Here is a 20,383-nt window from a genome sequence, read left to right as displayed (position 1 = left end):
TCTTTATGTGGTAAACATGGGAGGGCTCACCTCAGCAACACTGCTGATAGCTGTAAACAGTGTTTTAGTGTTTCAATTTACATCTAAGGACATGCGATAAACTATTTACCATTGAGTGGAGATTGAAACTGCATGGTGCTGCTCAGTTTTTTATGGAGATGTGATAAATGCTAAAACGTATAGGCGAAACCCACTGTGGCACGCACATTTATCTTTTAATAGGTTTTACTAAATTAGGAAGAGATAGAGAGATGGAAATCGTGCAGAAGTGTGCAGAAATTTAAAATGGAATATGTCATATTTTGAAGGGTTATCATTATTTTCTCTGATAAATGTGGTCAAGCCAATTTTTATTTATACAGCATGAAAATTATCAGGCTTGGGGAGTAACAGATTCCAGATGAAATAACTGCCATCATCCAAGATCTCAATATTTAATTTAAAGAAACATTTACAGGAAAGACCAACTGCTAACATTAGCCACACGTACCAACTGCTAATGTTAGCTGCCATAAAATGTCAGTAAATGGTGAAAAATATTGATCAATCAATGTCTCGTTTTGCCCACAACCCAAATATATTCAGTTAACTGTCATAGAGGACTAAAGAAACCAGAAAATATTCACATTTGAGAAGCTGGACATTTTTATCAAGAAAAAAAAGGACTCCAAACGATGAATCGATTATCAAAATAGTTGGTGATTAATTTAATAGTCGATTAATGATTGATTAATTGTTGCTGATTAATTGCTGCAACTCTGCAAAACACTAGCTAAGTAGCTGGCCAACATTTGATGTAGATTATCAGCTTGTGTTAGCTAGTGTTTTGCTAACGTTAGTTAAATTAATTTGTGACATCTTTCAAAATTTGCTTTAGAGCTGCAACAATTAACAAATCGATTGATTATTAATCGATTATTAAATTAATCATCAACTATTTTGATAATCAATTGATTAGTTTGAGTAATGTTTTAAGAAAAAAAATTTGAAATGCTGATTTTAGCTTGTCAAATGTAAATATTTTTTGTTTTCTTTACCCCCCTATGACAGTAAACTTTGGGTTGTGGACAAAATAATACATTTCATAATGTTCTGAGCTTTGGGAGACATTGATTGACATTTTTGATATTTTAAAACAAGGAATTATTAATCAATTAATCGAGAAAATAATTGACAGATTAATCAGCTATGAAAAGAATCGTTAGTTGCAGCCCTGATTTCAACATAAATGGTGTTTTTGTGTGGTCACTACTTTAAATATCACTTTTTTAAAAATATATTAAGGTGTATCTTGGTTTATTTATCCAAAGATTCAGGCTACGTCAATGATTTTGTGGTAAAATAAAACATTAAAAAAAAGAACAGCTAAACTAGTCAACTTTAAACACTTATTTCAACTTAAGCTTTTCTGGAGTCACTGCTCTCTGTTCTTTGTAAGGCAGCGATAGCACGATCCCGTCCTTAGCTTAGAGAACTCCATCTCCCAGAGTGCACCGCGGCGGGGCTCCTCGTCTCCCATTGGTCCATCTCTCCGAGCAGCGGAGGCAGACATGAGGCAGTGGTGAGAGCCCGGCGGAGAGCTGCGGAGCTGAAATGAAGCGCACACACGGAGCGGCTCGCAGTACCGTGCAGTTCCGTGCGGCTCAGGAAGAGGCTCCGCGCCGCTGAAGGCTGAAGGCTGCTCCGGCCGAGCGAAGTGAAGGGCTCCGTCCATGCGGAGGCTAGCGCTCATTCTGCTGCCCTGTGCTGTCGCCGTCCTGGTGCACTTGTGGTTGGCACAACGACCCTCCTCCACCCCGCCGGACAACAACACACACTCGGGTACTTTTTTGAGCCACAACACCGGGGCTTCACCTCCTCGGAGCCGGGCAACTTTTCTGTCTTTGATACCTCCGAGCGGCGGCTGGCTAAGTTTGCTTCTCACCGCCCCGGTGTGTGTGTTGTGGTTGTGAGTTTGTGGCGTGGGAACAGGTAGTTTGTGCTTGCACGAGCGTGTGTGTGTCCGTATGTGTGTGTTTTAGTGGAAATAATGTGAATGTAACAGTTCAGTAGTGTTGGGCGTTGCTGGGATAATGTGGAAACAGAGACTGAAGCGAGCTGAGCATCTCTGCCTGGTTAACACAGGGAAACTACAGAGCTCTGTGCTGCTTTTTTAATGGATTATCACTTATTATCAAGACCATAAAGGAGGGTGAAACCGATATTAAAAATCAGAATAACACAGTTTAACCAGCTTTTGATGCATGAGGACAATTTTAGTTACAGGATGCATCACAATAAGTCAGTGCAAACTAGATATCAGAGGCTGTCAGTGAAGCATAAATCAGGGATGCCTTAAAATCTGATTTTTATTCATTATCTCTGGTTTCATTGTCATCAACTGTAAGTCATGTTTTTAAATGCAGCTGCGATGATTAGTCGATCAGTTGTCAACTATTTGGTGATTGATTCATCATTCAAAAATGTCAAATATTTGCTGGTTCCAGCTTCTAAAATGTGAGGATTTGCTGCTTTTCATTGTCATTCATGATAGTAAATGAGGAGTCTTTGAGTCTTTTTGAGTGAGAAGTGAGATGAAGGTGCAACAATTAATCGATCAGACAGTTATTTTGATTCATTAAGTCATTTTTTTATGAAAAAAGTAAAAAATTCTCTCTTAAATGTGAATATTTTCTAGTTTCTTTGCTCCTCTGTGACAGCAAACTGAATGTCTTTGGGTTGTGGACAAAACACGACATTTGAGGACGTCACCTTGGGGGTTTGGGAAACACCGATCAACATTTTTCACCATTTTCTGACATTTTACAGACCAAACAAGTAATTGATTAATCGAGAAAATGATTGACAGAAAGTAATCTGTAGTTGCAGCCCTCGATGCATCACAATAAGTCAGTGCAAAGTAGATATCAGAGGCTGTCAGGAGCAGGAATGTGAAGCATAAATCAAGAGTGGGTGAAAATGTGAGTCTTATTTATTATCTCTGGGGTCATTGTCACCAGCAGTACGTCTCATTTTACCACCATCTTCACATTAAACACCTCTTCATCACTGGGTAGGAGACAGAGCTGCAGCGTTAAGTCAATTTATTGATAAGTTGATTGCCAGAAAATTAGTTGCCAGCTAGTTTGATAATTCAATTGATAGTTTCAGTCATTTTTTCAAGCAACAGTGTCAAACATTTGTTGGTTCCAGCGATTATTTTCATTGTTGATTAATCTGTTGATTATTTTCTGGATTAATCGATTAGTTGTTTGGACTATAAAATGACGATCAGTCAGTTATTTTTGTGTCCCAAAGGCAAAGATGACGTCCTCAAATGTCTTGTTTTGTCCACAATCCAAAGATATTCAGTTTACTGTTGTAGCGGAATAAAGAAACTAGAAAATATTCACATTTAAGAAGCTGGGATCAGAGAATTTTGACTTTTTTTCCTTCAAAAAGAAATGACTTGAACCAATTAATCGGCTATCAAACAGTAGTTTGATTGACAACTAATCAATTAATCGTCATTGGTTGGACAAAAGACTTTGAAGACATCATTTTGGGCTCTGGGAAATTATGCAGAGTATTTTTCTAGTGCTGCAGCCAACGATTATTTTCATTGTTGATTAATTTGTTGATTATTTTCTCAATTAATCGATTAGTTGTTCGGTCTATAAGTCTTTCCCAAAGACAGACGTGACGTCCTCAAATGTCTTGTTTTGTCCACAACCAAAAGATATTCACTTTACTGTCAGAGAGGAGTAAAGAAAAACAGAAAATATTCAGATTTAGGAAGGTGGAATCAGATAATTTTTACTTTTTTTCCCTTAAAAAAATGACTGAAGCTGATTAATCAATGATCAAAATAGCTGGTGACTAATTTATTGCAGCTCTAATATTGATCTGATTTTTGACTGTTAGTTGGACAAAAGAAGCAATTTGACGATGTCACTTTGGGCTCTGTTGAAATTATGATGAGCAACTAATTAATATTTTCATTGTTGATTTATTTGTTGATTATTTTCTTGATCAGTCATGTTTTTTTGCCCTTTAAACATGACTGTAACTGCTTAATCGCTTATCAAAATAGTTGGCATTTAATTAATTGATTATTTTGAAGATGTCACTTTGGGCTCTCTGAAATTATGATGAGCTTTCTTCATAATCTTTTGAAAGGATAACTGATTAAATGTGAAAATAATCATCAGATTAATCGCTAATGAAAAGAATTGTTAGTTACAATATTAATAATCTTTAAAAGCCACCATTGTTCACATTTAAGATGCTGGAAACTAATTTCTTTTGCATTTTTCCTGTAAAAAATGGCTTAACTCACAATATTTTAACAAGCACTTTTTTTTTTAACATTATATAGACTGAAACAACAGGCAGATTAATCGACAGAGAAAGTAATCGTTAGTAGGAAACGTCACATCTGAGATTTCTTAAAATGATTCAGCCTGGCTGTCTGTTTGTCCGACACAGATGAGGCTTTACCTTTCTATGAAGTTCTGGTGGGAGTGCTGTCAGCGAGACACCATTATGAACTGCGACAAGCGATAAGGGAGACCTGGCTGGGCTACCTCCGAGATCACCCCCACTTCCAGCACAGGTCCGTAATATCGAGGGAGGGGGGGGGCCGGCGGGAGCTCCAACTTCCCCCCCACTTCTTTCTGTCTTTCTCCTTTTCTTTGTGTTTTTTTTTTTTTGTGTGTCTAGATTCATACAGAGGAAATAAAGCCTGCAGCTGGCAGCAAATAACTGACTGCCCCATCAACCCTTTTATCTTTACCTGACCAGCAGCCAATATTGTTCTCTCTTTCATTCTTCCTTTTTGTCCATTTCCTTCTCATTCAGCGATCTGTGCACAGATAAGGTGTGATGGCCTTTAAGCAACCCTCGGTAACCATGGCAACGCAGGGTGGATAGATGGACAAGCTTTAAAGAAATCTTGCTGCCTAATATCGTACACACACACACATACACACACAAAAAAAGATGATTGCAACACTGTTTGTGCTTTTTTTTTTTTTTTTTTCCCCTGCACAGAGTGGGGGTGAAGTTTATCGTGGGCGAACATGGATGTCCCATACCGGAGGAGGACAGAGAGGACCCGTACTCCTGCTCCCTCCTGAACTTCACCGAGCCAGGTAAAAGAAATCACATTAATGAGAGGACATCTGGGGAAAAAAAAAAAGATGCTCTGTTGTGTGCAATCTGTTGCTTACAAGTGGAGGGGAGGGGAAAAAAAAGAAAAATAGTGCAAAGGTAGAAGAATAACAGCAGCCGAGTTGAAAGAATGAGCAGAATGCATGTTCAGAAAAGAAGTAAAACACCTTTATTCATGTTCACCCACACCTCAAGGACGCCGTTCTTTTCCTTTCTGTACCCAAGGCTGAAGCAGAAGTCTCTCTCAGTCAACGCAGCTGCTGCTGCTGCAGCCGCTACTAGAGCGGCGTACCAACCAACACTCGGAAAGTAAAGCTATAGGAAGCACTGCCGCACTATATGGGAAATAATTGAACAGACTCACTGTCAGACTGAGCGTCGACAGTAATTGTTATGTCTCTCACCTTCACAGAGTCAGTCCAGTCAGTCAGTGCAGCCGTTTCACTACTTTTCTCCCCCCCCTGTTCGGTGCAGTGTTTGCTGCCTTCATGAAAACATAATTACTGCTCATCGGAATAGGCTTTTTCAGACGGCGGCCTTTAGGGTCACGGCGATGTTTTATTTTTCCAGCCCATTCTCTGCTCTCCAGCGCGTTAATGGTCATAAGTGTTGACGTGATTTGCTTCAGAATCGGAGGCAGGCAGGCGGGCAGGCTCAGGTTTTGCGAGATGCTCGGCGTGATTGGAAGAGAAAGAGACAATGGCCGCTTTTAAACACAGTTGGGGAACCTGACTCAGGATTCAGGTCAGAGCGCACGTTAAACGGACAATTAATTGTTGTTGAAATTTGTTTGTGTGTGCTGCATTCATCACGGGGATTTTTCTTTGGGTCTACAAGAAGGTGAATGCTAATTAGCTTCTTTTTGTCATGCTGTTGTCAACACAAGTTGTTTGCGCTCTGGTGAGGAAAAGTGAAAATGTTAATGTGATTGAAAGAGACTTCAGGGCTGATAAAATACTTTTTTTTTTACAGTGTTTGATTGATTGGTTTGTAGAGATATTGTGACTCGTGCTGACATCATTAATTCAATTTATTGTTTAAGTCAGTACCTCAAGGGACTTTCATATTTTGCTGGTTCTGGAGCCCCCTGTGGACAAGAGCGGTACTGTTTCCACCACAGTAATCACAAAATAATAATCAAAAATAAAAATTATCTGTATTAAAATCTCCTCCTGCTTCTTTTTAACTGACACACTTATGACCTACTGTAATGCTGTTTTCAAAAATGCGAACACAGGCTTGAGAATCCAACTCGTTGGCAGGATTTAAGAATAAATATGCAGAAATAGCCAGTCATCTTGTTGATAGTCATTTAGATGCATCATATAGAGGCATTTCATTTAGTTCCAGCTTCTCAAATGTAAATATTACATATTATCATAACTAATATTTCATTATTGATTAATCTGATGATTATTTTCACAATTAATTGTTTAGTTTATATAAAATACATTATATAGAATGTCAAAAAGTGTGAACAATTCTCATCACAAACTATGTAATTAGTCGCCAACAAATCCAGCAATTATTGCACCTTCGTTTTATGACACGTTCAAATTGTTTCTTTGGTCTAACGAACCGTCAAAAACCCAAAGACGCTTCATTAACTGTCATAAATGATAATGAAAAACAGCAGATCCTCACATTTAAGAAGCTGCTTCTTCATTCTTGCTTAAAAAACGAATGAAACGATTATTTGATTATCAAACTGGTTTGTAGTGTAATTCTTATATTATTGGTTTGCATAATCAAAACTGTATAATTCTTGTCTCTGGTACACACTGACAAAAAAACGTCCCTTTATGAGTGTGTTTGCTGTAATAAAGGCTGTAGATGACATGAAATTGTGGACAGAATCATAAATGTAAAAAGACTCAGCTTCCTCGGGTGGGGGTGCTGCAGACTGCTTTTATGTCCCCACCAATGTCAAAATCAAACCTGTGCCCTTGACAGATGCCAAATAACACTGAATGTGCTGTTAATTATTTATGATCAACGCCAACTTTTATTCATCTTTTTTCCCCAAAACAAAGTAGGAGTCTCATGCTGTCCAGTGCCACAACACACTGCTGTTAATTTCAACAAGTAAGCAGATAATAATTTGTGTAGATGACAAAGAAAAACGGCAAATCCTCACAAGCCAGTGTTTGACATTTTTGCTTGAAAAATGACTGAAACGATTAATTATTTATCAAAATAGTTGCCAGCTAATTTTGCTCTCAATCAAATAATCAAGTAATCAACAATTATTGCAGCTCTAGTCTTGGGTTTTTGACTGTTAGTTGGACAAAACAAGCAAGCAGGAGATATCGCCTTGATCTCTGTAAAATTTATTTTTTGACATTTTATAGACCAAATATGCGTCAACGGATCCAGACGTTAATCTGCAGAGTAACCAGTGTCAGATGCAGCCCTAGTTATGACTTGATTTGTACTGTAGAATATTAAAAACCTTTAGTTGTCGCCTCATATTGAAAAAATCACCAATAAATGCTAAATTACACAGAATTTGCTGTAAATTATTAATGATTTATGCCAATTTTTGTTAATTTTTCTCCAGAACAAAGTAGAGTTCTCTTGCTGTTCAGTGCCCAGAGACACAATCACAAGCTAATAACTTGGATAAAAGACAAAGAAAAACATGAAATCCTTACATTTAACTAAAGAAAGTCAGAAAGTGTTTGATATTTCTGCTTGAAATATGAATGAAATGGTTAATCAATTATCAATAGAGTTGACAGTTAATTTTTCTTTCAGTTGGCAGATCAATTAATCGGTAATCGTTGAAGCCCTGATCTTAACTAAACAATTTATCTAAACAATTTGAAGAACTTGTCTTGAGCTCTGGGAAAACGAAATCAAATGTTCATTGATTGAGCAGGAAAATACTCTGCAGATTAATCAGTAATGCAGATAAATAATTGTCAGATGCAGCCTTAGTTGTGACTTGATTTGACCATTAGATAATTTACTGTTGGACTGCAGAATATTACAGAAGTTCTGTCTTCATCTAATATTGAAAAAATATCACCAGATGATAAAATTAATGTTTTTTATAAACGGTGAGTTTTGCAAGAGCAACAAAACGGCTGCTTCTAGTTAAACAAAATATATCTTACTCTTCAAAAAAAAAGCTTTTTTCTCTGCAGAGATCATTTTCATAATGTTGTCAGACACTTCATAGCCAATAATCCGAGCCTGTCGGAAGCAAAAACAAACACTTTTAGTGGACGTACTTTGACGGTTCCCACAAGGATTATATTGCAGCTCGTTTCCCCAGCTGTTAGTGTTGGACTGCGGAATATTATTGATGTTTAGCTGTCGCCTAATATTGAAAAAAATCACCAATAAATGCTAAACTCCACTGAATTTGCTGTTAATTATTCATGATTAATGCCAACTTTTATTAATTTTTCCCCAGAATAAAGAGGCAATCTCATGCTGTCCAGTGCCAAGAGACGCACTGCTTTTATTATTTTTGACAAGAAAGCACAAGCTAATCATTTATATTTAGCGTCCATAGGAATATTAAATACATCCTCACACTCAGCTCCACTCAGTCAGTGTGAGAAACTTGCAGTTTGATAAACTGCTGCTTTCTCTTTGTCTGTGATTCTTCGCCCCTAATTGCCTTTATTTCGGCGTGAGCAGCAGAACTTATGTAGAATGCATATAAAGTAAAAAGCCTGCTTCCCTTTTAACAGCCTTGATCTTTTCATTGATCTCCTGGGTAATAAACTGCTCTTTTTGTAATTAAGAAACCACACTCACGAGCAGAAGCTCGCTTTGAAGACAGCAGTCCTCAGAACCGACTCTTCAAAGTGCTGATGGTGTCTCTTTACCGGAGTCTGACTTCTTCTCTGAGCGCTCTGCCTCTCCCCGAATCACCCGGTCCTCATCAACAAAAAGAGTCGGTCAGCACGTTGGGATTGTAATAAATTTCACGTGCAGTAATCTCTCCGCGGTCCCTCTGTCCCAGCGGCGGGCCAGGATGCAGAGATAGAGATTGTGACGGTGCCTGACCCCTCGTCGCTCGCCCTCTCCGACGTGTCGGCCATCGCCCTGGATTTCAAGGTCCTGCACCCGGTGGTGATCACCAGGCTGGGGGTGTTTCCCAGCGGGACCCGGCCCGAGCTTCAGAGCAATGTGACGGTGAAGCTTCTGCAGCTGGACCAGGAGGTAACAGAGCTTTGACCTCTGAACATAATATATGTTTTTTTTGTGTGTGTGTGTGTGTGTGTGGAGCAGGTAGATACACAGCCTGGAGGCAGCTGCAGGACTCTGCCTCACTTATAGACATGAACTCAAAGTCCTGATGGGTTGCTTATCTTCAAGATAACAGTCTGTAGTGAAAGTAAATCTGCACATTCATGAGTTGTTGATGGATAAAATCTTGTGATTTTTGCAGGAGGCTGTGGTCACTGCTCGCTTCAGTGCCATCAGCACGGGGACGCTGGTGAACGGGGTGTGGTACAAACCAGTGGAGCAGTTCATCTTGCCTAAGGTCAGTTTTTCATATGGTCTCCAGCATCCAACACCCAGAAAAGAAAGTGTCCAGCATGTTTTAATCATTTGGATTGGAGTTTCTGCAAGTTAGATTAAAGGTAGAGTCGTTCGTAAAGGCATCAGGAAGTCGAATACCAACGTTTTGGGCTGGTGAAACGTCCCAAGCATGGCAAAACAATTGCAGAGTCTCTGCACATACAGCCTCCACCACACAGTTTTAGTGCGTCATGTGATGGCTGAAAGGGATTATATTTATGTCTATACATTGCTTTTTCAGGAAATTGTTGCAGATCACACCTTTTTAAATGGAACTAAATGGTATCTCTTTTGACTTTTAACTTTTAACTTTTTAATTAGAACCAGATTAGAGTGACCAGATGTAAGTCCTGACTTAGGGGCAGTTGTCCCGAATCTTATCTTTTTGAATCTGTGAAAAAGTTCTGATCAAATCAGGCTATAAATCAGGGTTTAAGTTAATAAAAATGTCATGTTAATTTTTGTAAAATATATAAAAGTATTAATGACGTGTTTTCACTGCACTGATGAGGCCAGAGGTCTGCAGCCTTTACTATCAAAAGAGCTATTTTTGGCAAAAATCTGTATCTGCCTGGAGCTGCCACTATTAAATTCTCTGTTTTCTACTCAGACTTCTCCTTTATAGGGCTAAAAAAAAGGCAAACTTATGGAAGACAAGCCATTAAAAACATTTTGAGAAAAAGGTGCCAAACTGTGGACGTTCACTGTGACGCACTTTTCTTTTATTCGGTGTACAGAGGCTTCACATTTTTACAAATGGAAAATCACTTTAGGTGTACAGAAATGATAAATGCAGATTAAACTGGTAAAATAAAGAAACGATTTTAACAGATTGTTGATCTCATTCGACCTGTTTTAAACCAGATGATGGTGAGTGCAGCCACCACCGTGGGAGGAATTTGTGAAAAACAATATCTAAAAAAATGTTTTTGTAAGCTTAATGAAAGCCTTAGCTGCAAAAAAGATGTGAGACACCTGTGCCAGGACACTGTGCTGCATCTCATCCTCTGAATCTGTAACTGACGTTCATGATATTAATAACAAATGATGTTGCTCTAAATTATTCTATTTTATTTCTTCTGACATGGACACTCGCACCCCCAACTCTCTGCTCTGAATTTCACCCGTTCTCATCTGGTCACCTCAAACCAGATTACTGTGCACAGTGGGGAGGATCCCAGGAAATTACTGCCACTAAAGGAAAAATGTTGATATTTTTCAACCATGTTTTTTGTGTGACTCATGGGGAGAGCAGATTTTGAAACTGATCCAGCATTGAGGGAGAGCGCTGCAGCCAGAAGAAGAAAAACTGAGCTACAACATAATCCTTATGAGCAGCTGTGCATCATCAAAGTATGTCTACAAAGGTAGACCTTTTTTAAAGTGTAAGATATGTTTTGCATTGAACGCTGATCTGCACAACACGCGTCGACACGTTGCCATGGATGAGAGCAACCCATCCACGTACTTTGCTCATGCATCATGCCCCTGCCTCTTTTTGGGTGAAAACAACCATTCTGCTTTTACTGGTGGTAAATACAAATCCAGAGGCCTTTGCCAGATTAAATGCATAAAACAGGAAAACCATATTGCCTTTAGTTTAGCTTTTAGGAGCACAGATCCTCTGGCTCGTCCAGTGAGCAGTTGTGTCTTTGTGGATCATTGATCAGTGTCAATACATAGAAAAAAAAAATAAAGAAATAGGGGTCCTTTCAGTCTGCCTCCATCAAAGTGGACAAAACTGACATACGTAAAACTATCACCTTCTATATTGTTAAGATAGATAGATAGATAAGCTGTTCTGGTTCTCCATTCTAAAAGCAGGTGTTTTAAGGTTCAGCCATGTTTTTTCACAGTAAAACTTTTAGGTCCACCATCACTAAGACTCTTTTCTGATTCACTTTGATCTACAGACACAGTCAACTCGCGTCATTTACTGAGTAACACCATGAACTGATCCGTGATGAAGCGTTTGACACAGGCATTCACACTGACTGGCCGCTTTTACAGTCCACGTTTCCACCCCAAGGGGGGGCGTGGTCGTGGGACAAGACGCAGCTAGCAAACCTTTAAGTGTCTTTTTCGACAGAGACGCAACAGTATGGCTCTCTATAAGCGCCGCAAACTGAAAATGGCTTCACATTATCACAGCAGGACATCAGTTCCTGAAGAGAAAGCCCTGGAGCGCTCTGTCAAGCAGCAGCAGCGAGGCAGCAGCATCCTGTTGACTCTCAGTCAGCAACTTTCTGTTTATTTTAAGTTAAATTACCACATCCAACATTACACACTGTTATTACATTCTATCATTTGTTTTCATCATTTCCCTCGCCACAAAAACACACCTGCATGTTACTGCAGTGATGAAATAAATCCATTTTTAGAACAGTTTAAGTTATTTAAAATATACCACTGTTATTATTATTCTGATGTGCTCGATTTGTCTGTTTTACAGGATTCTGGGGTTAAAAAACTTAAATTTATTCATTCATTTGTCTAAGAAATGGTTCAGCAGTGTGCAAATCTGTTATCAAAGCAAAAGGTGGCGACTTTGAAGAAGCTAAAATATTAAGAGAAAAAACTTTTGCATGCGGGCCAACAGGTTTGTAGGAGAAGATTATGGGTCGACAATAAAAGCAAAAAGACTCACTCGCTGTCTTCCGCACTTACAAACAAAGATTGAATGAAAACGATTTTATTAAAAGAAAATAGTTTTGATGTCTGCAGTATTAATTTACAAAATGTCCAAACTTTTGTCTGTTGTGTCTGCATCCAACCAAATACAACAGTTTACATCACCACCACAAAGTGAGAACTTAAAGTGCAGCAAAAACAAGATGTTCAGGGTGTGTTTAAGTTGATCTTTTATAAAATTATAGTAGAGAAACAAATGAAACAGGCTAAATCAAATGTAGGTTTGAAACCGTAGAAGGCGACGTCTGTATGCAGTATAATGCTGCTCAGTTTAAACAGTGTTGGACAGAAGAAAACCGTGTTACATGTCTGTTTTTTTTTCATGCAGGGTTTTGAGGGGACGCTGGTTTGGGAGAATTTGGACGCTGCTGGATTGAGCACAATCAACTCCTCCTCCGTGCAGCTCAGTGATGGAGGAGGTGTCCTCAAGATCTCCTCTGTACGTACCGACGTGGCGTCAAAAATGTATAAATGTATAAAGAATATTCTCTCTCAAGTGTTGGAGAAAAGTTTGAAGATAATAAAAATGTTGTTATTTTCTTGAATTGCAGATCGCAGAGGGCATATTGCCTCATAGAAGTGCGCTTGGGTTTCCCGGTTTGGCCGGAGGCTTCACATTTACTATCTACGGTTGGTCCAGCAACAGAATTAATTCCGAGCATTTTATGAAAACAGCTCGATCAAATCGCTCCATGAGCCAACTGTTGTAAAAGGAGTCCCAGACCCTATGTAAAAATAAAAAAAAAAACCCGCTGATTCACTCTGGCAGGTTATGAGATTAGCTCTTTTTTTTTCGCCTCAGGGCTCTTTCATATGTGCCAAATAGAAATAACAATTTTTTTCCCGTCTCTTTACACTGTCGTGTTACATTATTGATTGAACCTCCTGCATGTGTTTGCATTCCAGTTTATCCGAGAATTGATTTGTAGCCATTTTGGGGAAAACAAAATTAAATTCACCATCCAGTATCTCTGAAAACAGAACTAATGATCCATTCTGTAAAATGTTGCAGGTTTATCATGTTGTTTTGTCAGTTATTAGTCCTCAAACGTGCCTGAATTTATTCAGACTTTGGGTGAATAAAAGGTTTTAACAATTCCTTCACCATTCGCCCCAATTTATCAAGTTTTTCCTGCCCCCCCCGTTACCCGTAGTTATCATATAAAGTTAAGACTAAAGTTAATTGTGCTGTTTAATCTAGGGCTGTGATGTTCATAAAATGTCCAAGGTGATGTCTTTAAATGCCTCGTTTTGTCCGTCCAAAACAAAGATATTCAGTTTAATACGATAAACGGGAATAAAGAGAAGGAAATCTCCATATTTGAGAGGCTGAAAACAGCATTTTCTGCCATAGTTGCACGAAAACCTACTTAATTTACCTAACAATTTTAAAGTTAAATAGAAATAATATTTTTCCTGTCTCTTTACACTGTTGTGTTATTGATTGAACTTCCTGCATGTTTGCATTCCAGTTTATCTGAGATGGATTTGCAGCAATTTTGAGGACATTAAAAATTATTAATTCACCCTCCAGTATCTCTGAAAACAGAACTAATAATCCATTCTGTAAAATATTGGAAGTTTATGATCTTGTTTTGCCAGTTATTATTTCTCAAAGTTATCTGAATTTATTTGGCTTTGAATGAATAAAATGTTCATGTGACTTTTTTAAAAAACACAAAGATTTTCAGTTGAGCATGATAATTAACAGAGAACATCTCCATATTTGAGAGGCTGCAAAACAACATTTTCTGCCATGTTTGCATGAAAATCTACAGAATTTACCTGATGGTTTTATAGTTATATATATATATATATATATATATATATATATATATATATATATATATATATATATATATATATATGTATGTATATATATATATATATATATATATATATATATATATATATATATATATATATATATATATATATATATACATATATATACATAGTATAGTAAATTCTTTTTCCGCCTCAAGGCCAAATAGAAATGATATTTTTCTCGTCTCTTTACACTGTTGTGTTACATTATTGATTGAACCTCTTGACTTTATTTTAGCATTTTAGCTAATCAGAGAATGGATTTGGTGCCATTTTGAGGAAAACAAAATGAAATTGACCATCCAGTATCTCTGAAAACAGAACCAATGATCCATTCTGTAAAATGTTGCAGGTTTATCATATCGTTTTGTCTCTTATTAGTTCTCAAAGGTGCCTAAACTTACTCAGACTTCAGGTGAATGAAAAGTTACTGACTTAAAAAAAAAAAACTCCTTCACAATTCTCCCCAATTTATCAAGTTTTTTCTGCTTTTTCTCCCCCCCCTCCATTACCCCAATCATGTGCCTCCCTGTGCACACCCCCCACCACCTGTGCGTCAGATGCAGACGGTCTGTCGGAGCTCCTGCGGGGCCGCCCAGCCAGGATGGAGCACCATGCCTCCAGGCTGAGGCAGGAGGACGCCGCCTTGCAGCAGGAGAGCCTCAGGCACGGCGACATGGTGTTCGTAGATGTGGTAGACACCTACAGGAACGTGCCTTCCAAACTGCTTCAGTTCTATAAATGGTATGCCAAGTGCTAATGACTCGATTCTCTGTCTCCAAATTGCCTGGGCCCTCTGAGGAAATCAGCAACCTGAAATGAAAGTGTGCCGTCGCCTCAAAATGTCTCACTGTTAGAAGCGCGATTGCAATCACTCCATCAGGGAAAAAAGTACAGTTGTGAGTCATCAGGTGGCAAAATATACAGAGTGGTCTCAAGCTTTGACTTGACAAGTGTATTATTTATTTGCAGGACCTCCTGCCCTCCACTCTCGGTGGTATTTGAAAGTAAATCCACTCTGGGATATTGCTAAAAATCAGAAGGTGGGCCTTTAATTAAGTTTGCATATTCCCTCTCTGGCAGGTCTGTGGGAAACGCTGACTTTAATCTGCTGCTGAAGACTGATGATGATTGTTACATCGACGTGGACTCAGTATTAATGAAGATTGACCACAAGGGTCTCAAGCGCAGCAATTTCTGGTGGGGAAAGTAAGTGCAATTTGGTGTCCGAACGTGCATTTTGGCTTTGATTTTAGGCCACTTGTGATTGCAATTTAAAGGGACAGTTTGGATTGTTTGATGTGGAGTTCTGTGAGGTGCTTATCAATAGTCAGTGTATTAGCTGCAGTAGATGGCAGCTGGCACGCCAGCAGACTGGAGAAGCAGAGAGGCGTCAGCACAGAAACTAAGCAATGAACTGCTGTATTCACTGGCCTCTGAGCTCTTTGAACCATTATCAGCAAAAAACAAACCGTTTTAAAGTGAACTAATCGGACATCTCATTTGAAATATCTCCTGTCTGTGAAGAGGGGAAGGAGGCTGAGGGGAAGAACATGCATACTCAGGGGTATGAACTCTCAAAATGTACCTGGCAGCCTGTTTTATTGTTTAGAATTTGTTGATGTTGCAGTAAAAAAATGAATGAATAAAAAAAAAAAAAACATCATAGTCAGTTTAAGTTTATACTATATTTAGAATATTTCCTTCACTTTACTGCATTAACAGACAGCCTTTTCTGACGGGAAGCCACCATTTTATAACCCAAACCTACCAGACTCCATAAGTTTACGTTACGTGAATCCATACTATACTTTAAAAAAAAACAAAACAAAGTGGAGTGGAGAGAACGATATTTGTCTTGTATATCGCTGGTTTCCTGTCAGAAAAGGCTGCCTGAAGGCAACGTAAAGTGGTGAAAATATTCTAAAAAATAGTGTACAGTTAAACAAATATTAATTTCTTTAGCTGGGTCTTTATTTTAGGTGGCTAAAATACCTGCTGGTGCTCCTCTCAGCCTCTCCAAAGTGGGGGCCTGTTGACCTTCATCTACTGTGGCAAAGACACAGACTACACATAAATACCTCATATAACCCCACTTCAAATAATCAGAACTATCCCTTTAACTTCAGTGCGATGAAATGAAAAAAGAAAGATGATGGATCAGGTTAAAGGCAGCCAGGATGTGATGATGATGATGTTGTATCTGTGGTCCTGACCCAGTTTCAGGCAGAGCTGGGCAGTGGATCGCATTGGGAAGTGGCAGGAGCTGGAGTACGCCAGTCCAGCCTACCCGGCGTTCGCCTGCGGCTCCGGCTACGTGGTCTCTCGTGACCTGGTCCAGTGGCTCGCCAGCAATGCGGATAAACTGAAGGCCTACCAGGTAAAATACCCGAGAACAGGTGACCGTGTAGGGGGGGTATTAGATAGACATGAGTATAATGAGAGGACTCTGCCCTGGATGTCGTCTTACAGGGAGAAGACGTGAGCATGGGGATATGGATGGCTGCTGTCGGACCACAGAAATATCAGGTAAAAAAAATCTTGAATGACGTCCAGATTATCATAAATTATAGTTTTCAGACAACATTACAATATATTTATAAATACAGTGGAAGCCTCTTATCACGATCACATCTGTCCAGGTCTGATTTAATAAGCTGATGATCATTATAATATTGTATTATTGTACTTCAGTCCAGTTCAGTACTGTACACATGAGTAGGAGGCAACATGCACATCACTTGCTTGGTCTCTTTTGTGATGCAGGGAATCAAAAATTAATTTCAAAGAAAGTCAAAGTCACTTCCTCTGCATTGATTTATTAAAAAAGTGCTGACGTTTTGGTTACAAGGATCTCTTCTCAAGACATAGCAGACAAAAAGTGACATAGTGATTAAATGCAGCCCATAATTGCACGACAGTCCGCAGTTGTGTTCGAGGCGCGTCTGTAATCTCATTCATTTAAAATCCTCAACTTTCAAAATGTTTAGCGTCCGCAGCCCTCTAAATACCACCAAATTCAAAAATAAAATAAAATGGCTAAATAAATAAAAATAAACTCAGGCACACAAGCTTACCGGGTGTTACATCACGCTCGATACCGTGCACCAAGAAGAATTTTAAAGTGAAAAATGACAGTTTTGCGGGGCATCTGTTGATATTTACAAATCGAGACTTTGTAGTTGAATAACCCCAAAATGTTCAGTGCAAAAAAAAAAAAAAGTTGGTTAGTTTTTTAGTCCACAAAACACTGAGGGAGGAGGAGGCAGAGGAAACAACTCACTTTAACCATAGACTGTATATTAAATGAGGATTTCAGCCTATTTTATATACAGTCTGTGACTCGCTGTTTGGACGGCTGTATTAACTTTACATATCTCTCCATAAAGATAAGAAAGGTAAGAAAAAATATCATAAAAGACAACAGTTGTATGACAGAGTTCAAGATGCAAATATCACAGTAAGATAAGAAGTTACTACGAAGTACAAAATTTTCTTAACTCGGTTAATCAAGCGTCCTGGTTTTACTTTGATCTCAGCTTGGATAAGGTGCCGAAGCTCATATTGTGAGCGATGAAGATGAGTTCAGTCTGCTGTGAGTTACCAGTCAAACTTTATTTGTACAGCATCTTGTGAATACAAGTCAATTCAGTTCAAAGTGCTCTACAGCTGACTGAAAATAATAAGAACGTCGTAAAGTACAAAAAAACGGCAAACAGAAACAGAATAAAAGGAGACAGAAGGCAGTGAAAGAATGAAAAACATGCACGCTGTCAGTCATTTATTTAGAAATGTTTTGGCTGTCAAAGTTCAACAATAAACTAATACACGTAGAAAATGAAACAGAATATAAAATAAAAAGTGAAGTCCCCTCACGGCCAAATCTCTTATTCGCTGTTGAGAGTGTCATTATTTTCCTCCTCTTAGAAATTCACTACTTCACTTTGAAATGATAATCATTTTGCTTTTTATATTCTCTTCTATAGTTTGCTTTACAGCAGTGACATTTGTATGTTTGACATGTTTTAATATACAAAAGACATGTTTATATGATTACTTATTGATTTATCTGCCAGTTATTTAACTGTTTTAGTCTATAAAATGTCAAAAAATTGTGAAAAATGCTCATACAGTGTCCAATATCAGATCACAGATGTTTAATGAAGTCTGTAGGCCTCAGCAGCACAACAATATTTAGTTTAAAATGGAATTTTGACAAGAGTTTTGCCTTTAACAAACATTGCACTTCCTGCAGTTTGAAAATATTTTGATTCCAGTAAAAATTCAATTAATTGTTCAGCACTACAAAGCGCCGTCTTTCAGTTTGCCTTTTTGTCCAACAAACAGTCCAAAACCCAGAGACGCTTCATTTACCGTCATTAATGACAAAGAAAGGCAGCAAATCCTCACGTTTCAGAACCAAGAACGTGCAACTGTTTCGACATTTTGCCAGAAAAATTACTGAAACGACTGCAACTAATTTTCCTTCTATCGCTGCAGCTTCAGTGCTTTATCCTTTTAGCTCAGCTTTGTCACCATTGCAGGATTTCACCGCATAAATTATTTGAGCCTGTGATAAATAAAACCTCTAAAATCAGAAATCAGAACCCGCGCATAATAACCACATCAGTCTGTGCGTATGAACACGTCCACTGTCCTCCTCGCAGGACCCCGGCTGGCTGTGCGAGAAGGAGTGCTACCTGGACATGCTGTCGTCTCCCCAGCACACGGCCGAGGAGCTGCACATCCTCTGGGACAGGAAGAGGACCTGCGGAGACCCCTGCGGCTGTCCCTGGGGCCACTGAATCTGGTTCGCACCACCACACTCACCGGGTGGCGCTGTGGGTAAAATGCACTCAACACTGATTGTTGGTTCAGTTTTGAGTCGTTTCAGACTTTTATCACTTATTATTATACAATAAAAACTCTTAGATTTTTGGGATTTTCTGTTGGAAAAATAATCTTAAAGACTTTTAAGATTCCATCGCAGGTTCTTAAAGGGACAGTTCACCCCAAAATCAAAAATGCACATTTTTCCTCTTAACTGTAGAGCTTTTTATGCATTTAGATTTCAGTGGTGAGTTGCAGAGTTTGGGAGATATCTGTTTTGAGCAGCTTCATGTAGGAACTACTTTCTTTCTAACTGATTATATTCTCAATTAATCGATTAGTTGTTTGGTCCATTTGAAAGTGTCGAAAAATGTCAGATCAGTTTTTCCCAAAGCCCAAGAAAACATCCTCAAAGTTATTCAGTTTACTGTTAAAGAAGAGTAAAGAAACCAGAAAATATATCAAAGAATTTGGACATTTTTTAATTAAGAAATTACTCAAAATTAGTGCCATCTAGTTCCTTTATATTGCAGAAATCTCTACAGCTGATATCTCCAGAACGCCGCAGCTCACACCAAAACAATCTAGATGGATAAAAAGCACCACAGACCAGAGGGAAAATAGGTATTTTTGATTTCAGGTTGAATGTTCCTTTAAAATTAATTAAATAAAAGTACTGTGCCAGCATAATAAACCATTCGCAGCTTCAGAATATATGTTTAAAAACTCACATTTAGCTGTAGCATACTGTCAGTACTTGTATCATGAACTCGATTATTAAATTTGAGGTTGAAAATGTCGGACAAACTGTGGAAAAAGACTGTGGATCAAGAGATGTTTTATTTAGTGATGTGGTAACTTCACAGGGATGGACTAGAATCATGTGCAATACCAGCATGTGACGGCCATCGTGTACAGAATCATTGATGTAAGACTTGAGTACTTTGTAATATTGTAATTATTGGTACTCTGATACTTGACCAGACTCAAACCTTTTTGGTTTTAAAGGGATATTTGATGGAATTTTAAAGACGATTGCTTTACATTGCTATATTTTGTAAATTATTGTCTTAAGCTTTTCATGCTCTTCACTATTTGTAGATTTCTGACAAGCTTTCACACAAACACACACACACACACACACACACACACACACGGTTTGTACTGTAACTGTCATTGTGCAAATAGTGATGTGGCCTTACTGTATTTGTTAGGCGTCATACTGTACGTACGTTAACACTTGTGATATCGACACAGATTTAAATTAGTGTAATTTGCAAAACACGCATTTTTGGAACTTGACTGAGCAGTCAGAGCGACTGTGAAATAGAGTCACTAGTTT

At 38.5% G+C, this 20,383-nt stretch overlaps 1 protein-coding gene across 1 annotated transcript; it reads left to right on the top strand.

The window, feature by feature from the left end:
• Positions 1-1,543: 1,543 nt before the first annotated feature.
• b3galnt2 (beta-1,3-N-acetylgalactosaminyltransferase 2) lies at positions 1,544-19,153 on the top strand. Its single transcript, XM_084736254.1, has 12 exons — positions 1,544-1,821; positions 4,468-4,594; positions 5,032-5,132; positions 9,131-9,330; positions 9,560-9,655; positions 12,713-12,823; positions 12,936-13,014; positions 14,772-14,955; positions 15,295-15,420; positions 16,432-16,591; positions 16,684-16,740; positions 18,879-19,153. Exons 1-12 carry the CDS (start codon positions 1,713-1,715, stop codon positions 19,014-19,016), a joined length of 1,488 nt encoding a protein of 495 aa, XP_084592380.1. The 5' UTR covers positions 1,544-1,712; the 3' UTR covers positions 19,017-19,153.
• The last annotated feature ends 1,230 nt before the right edge of the window (positions 19,154-20,383 follow it).

This window comes from Lutjanus erythropterus, chromosome 14 (assembly GCF_056507025.1).
Source record: "Lutjanus erythropterus isolate fLutEry1 chromosome 14, fLutEry1.hap2, whole genome shotgun sequence".
Lineage (NCBI taxonomy): Eukaryota > Metazoa > Chordata > Actinopteri > Lutjaniformes > Lutjanidae > Lutjanus > Lutjanus erythropterus.
Note: the sequence above shows the minus strand (reverse complement) of the source record. Positions and strands in the feature narration are given on the sequence as shown.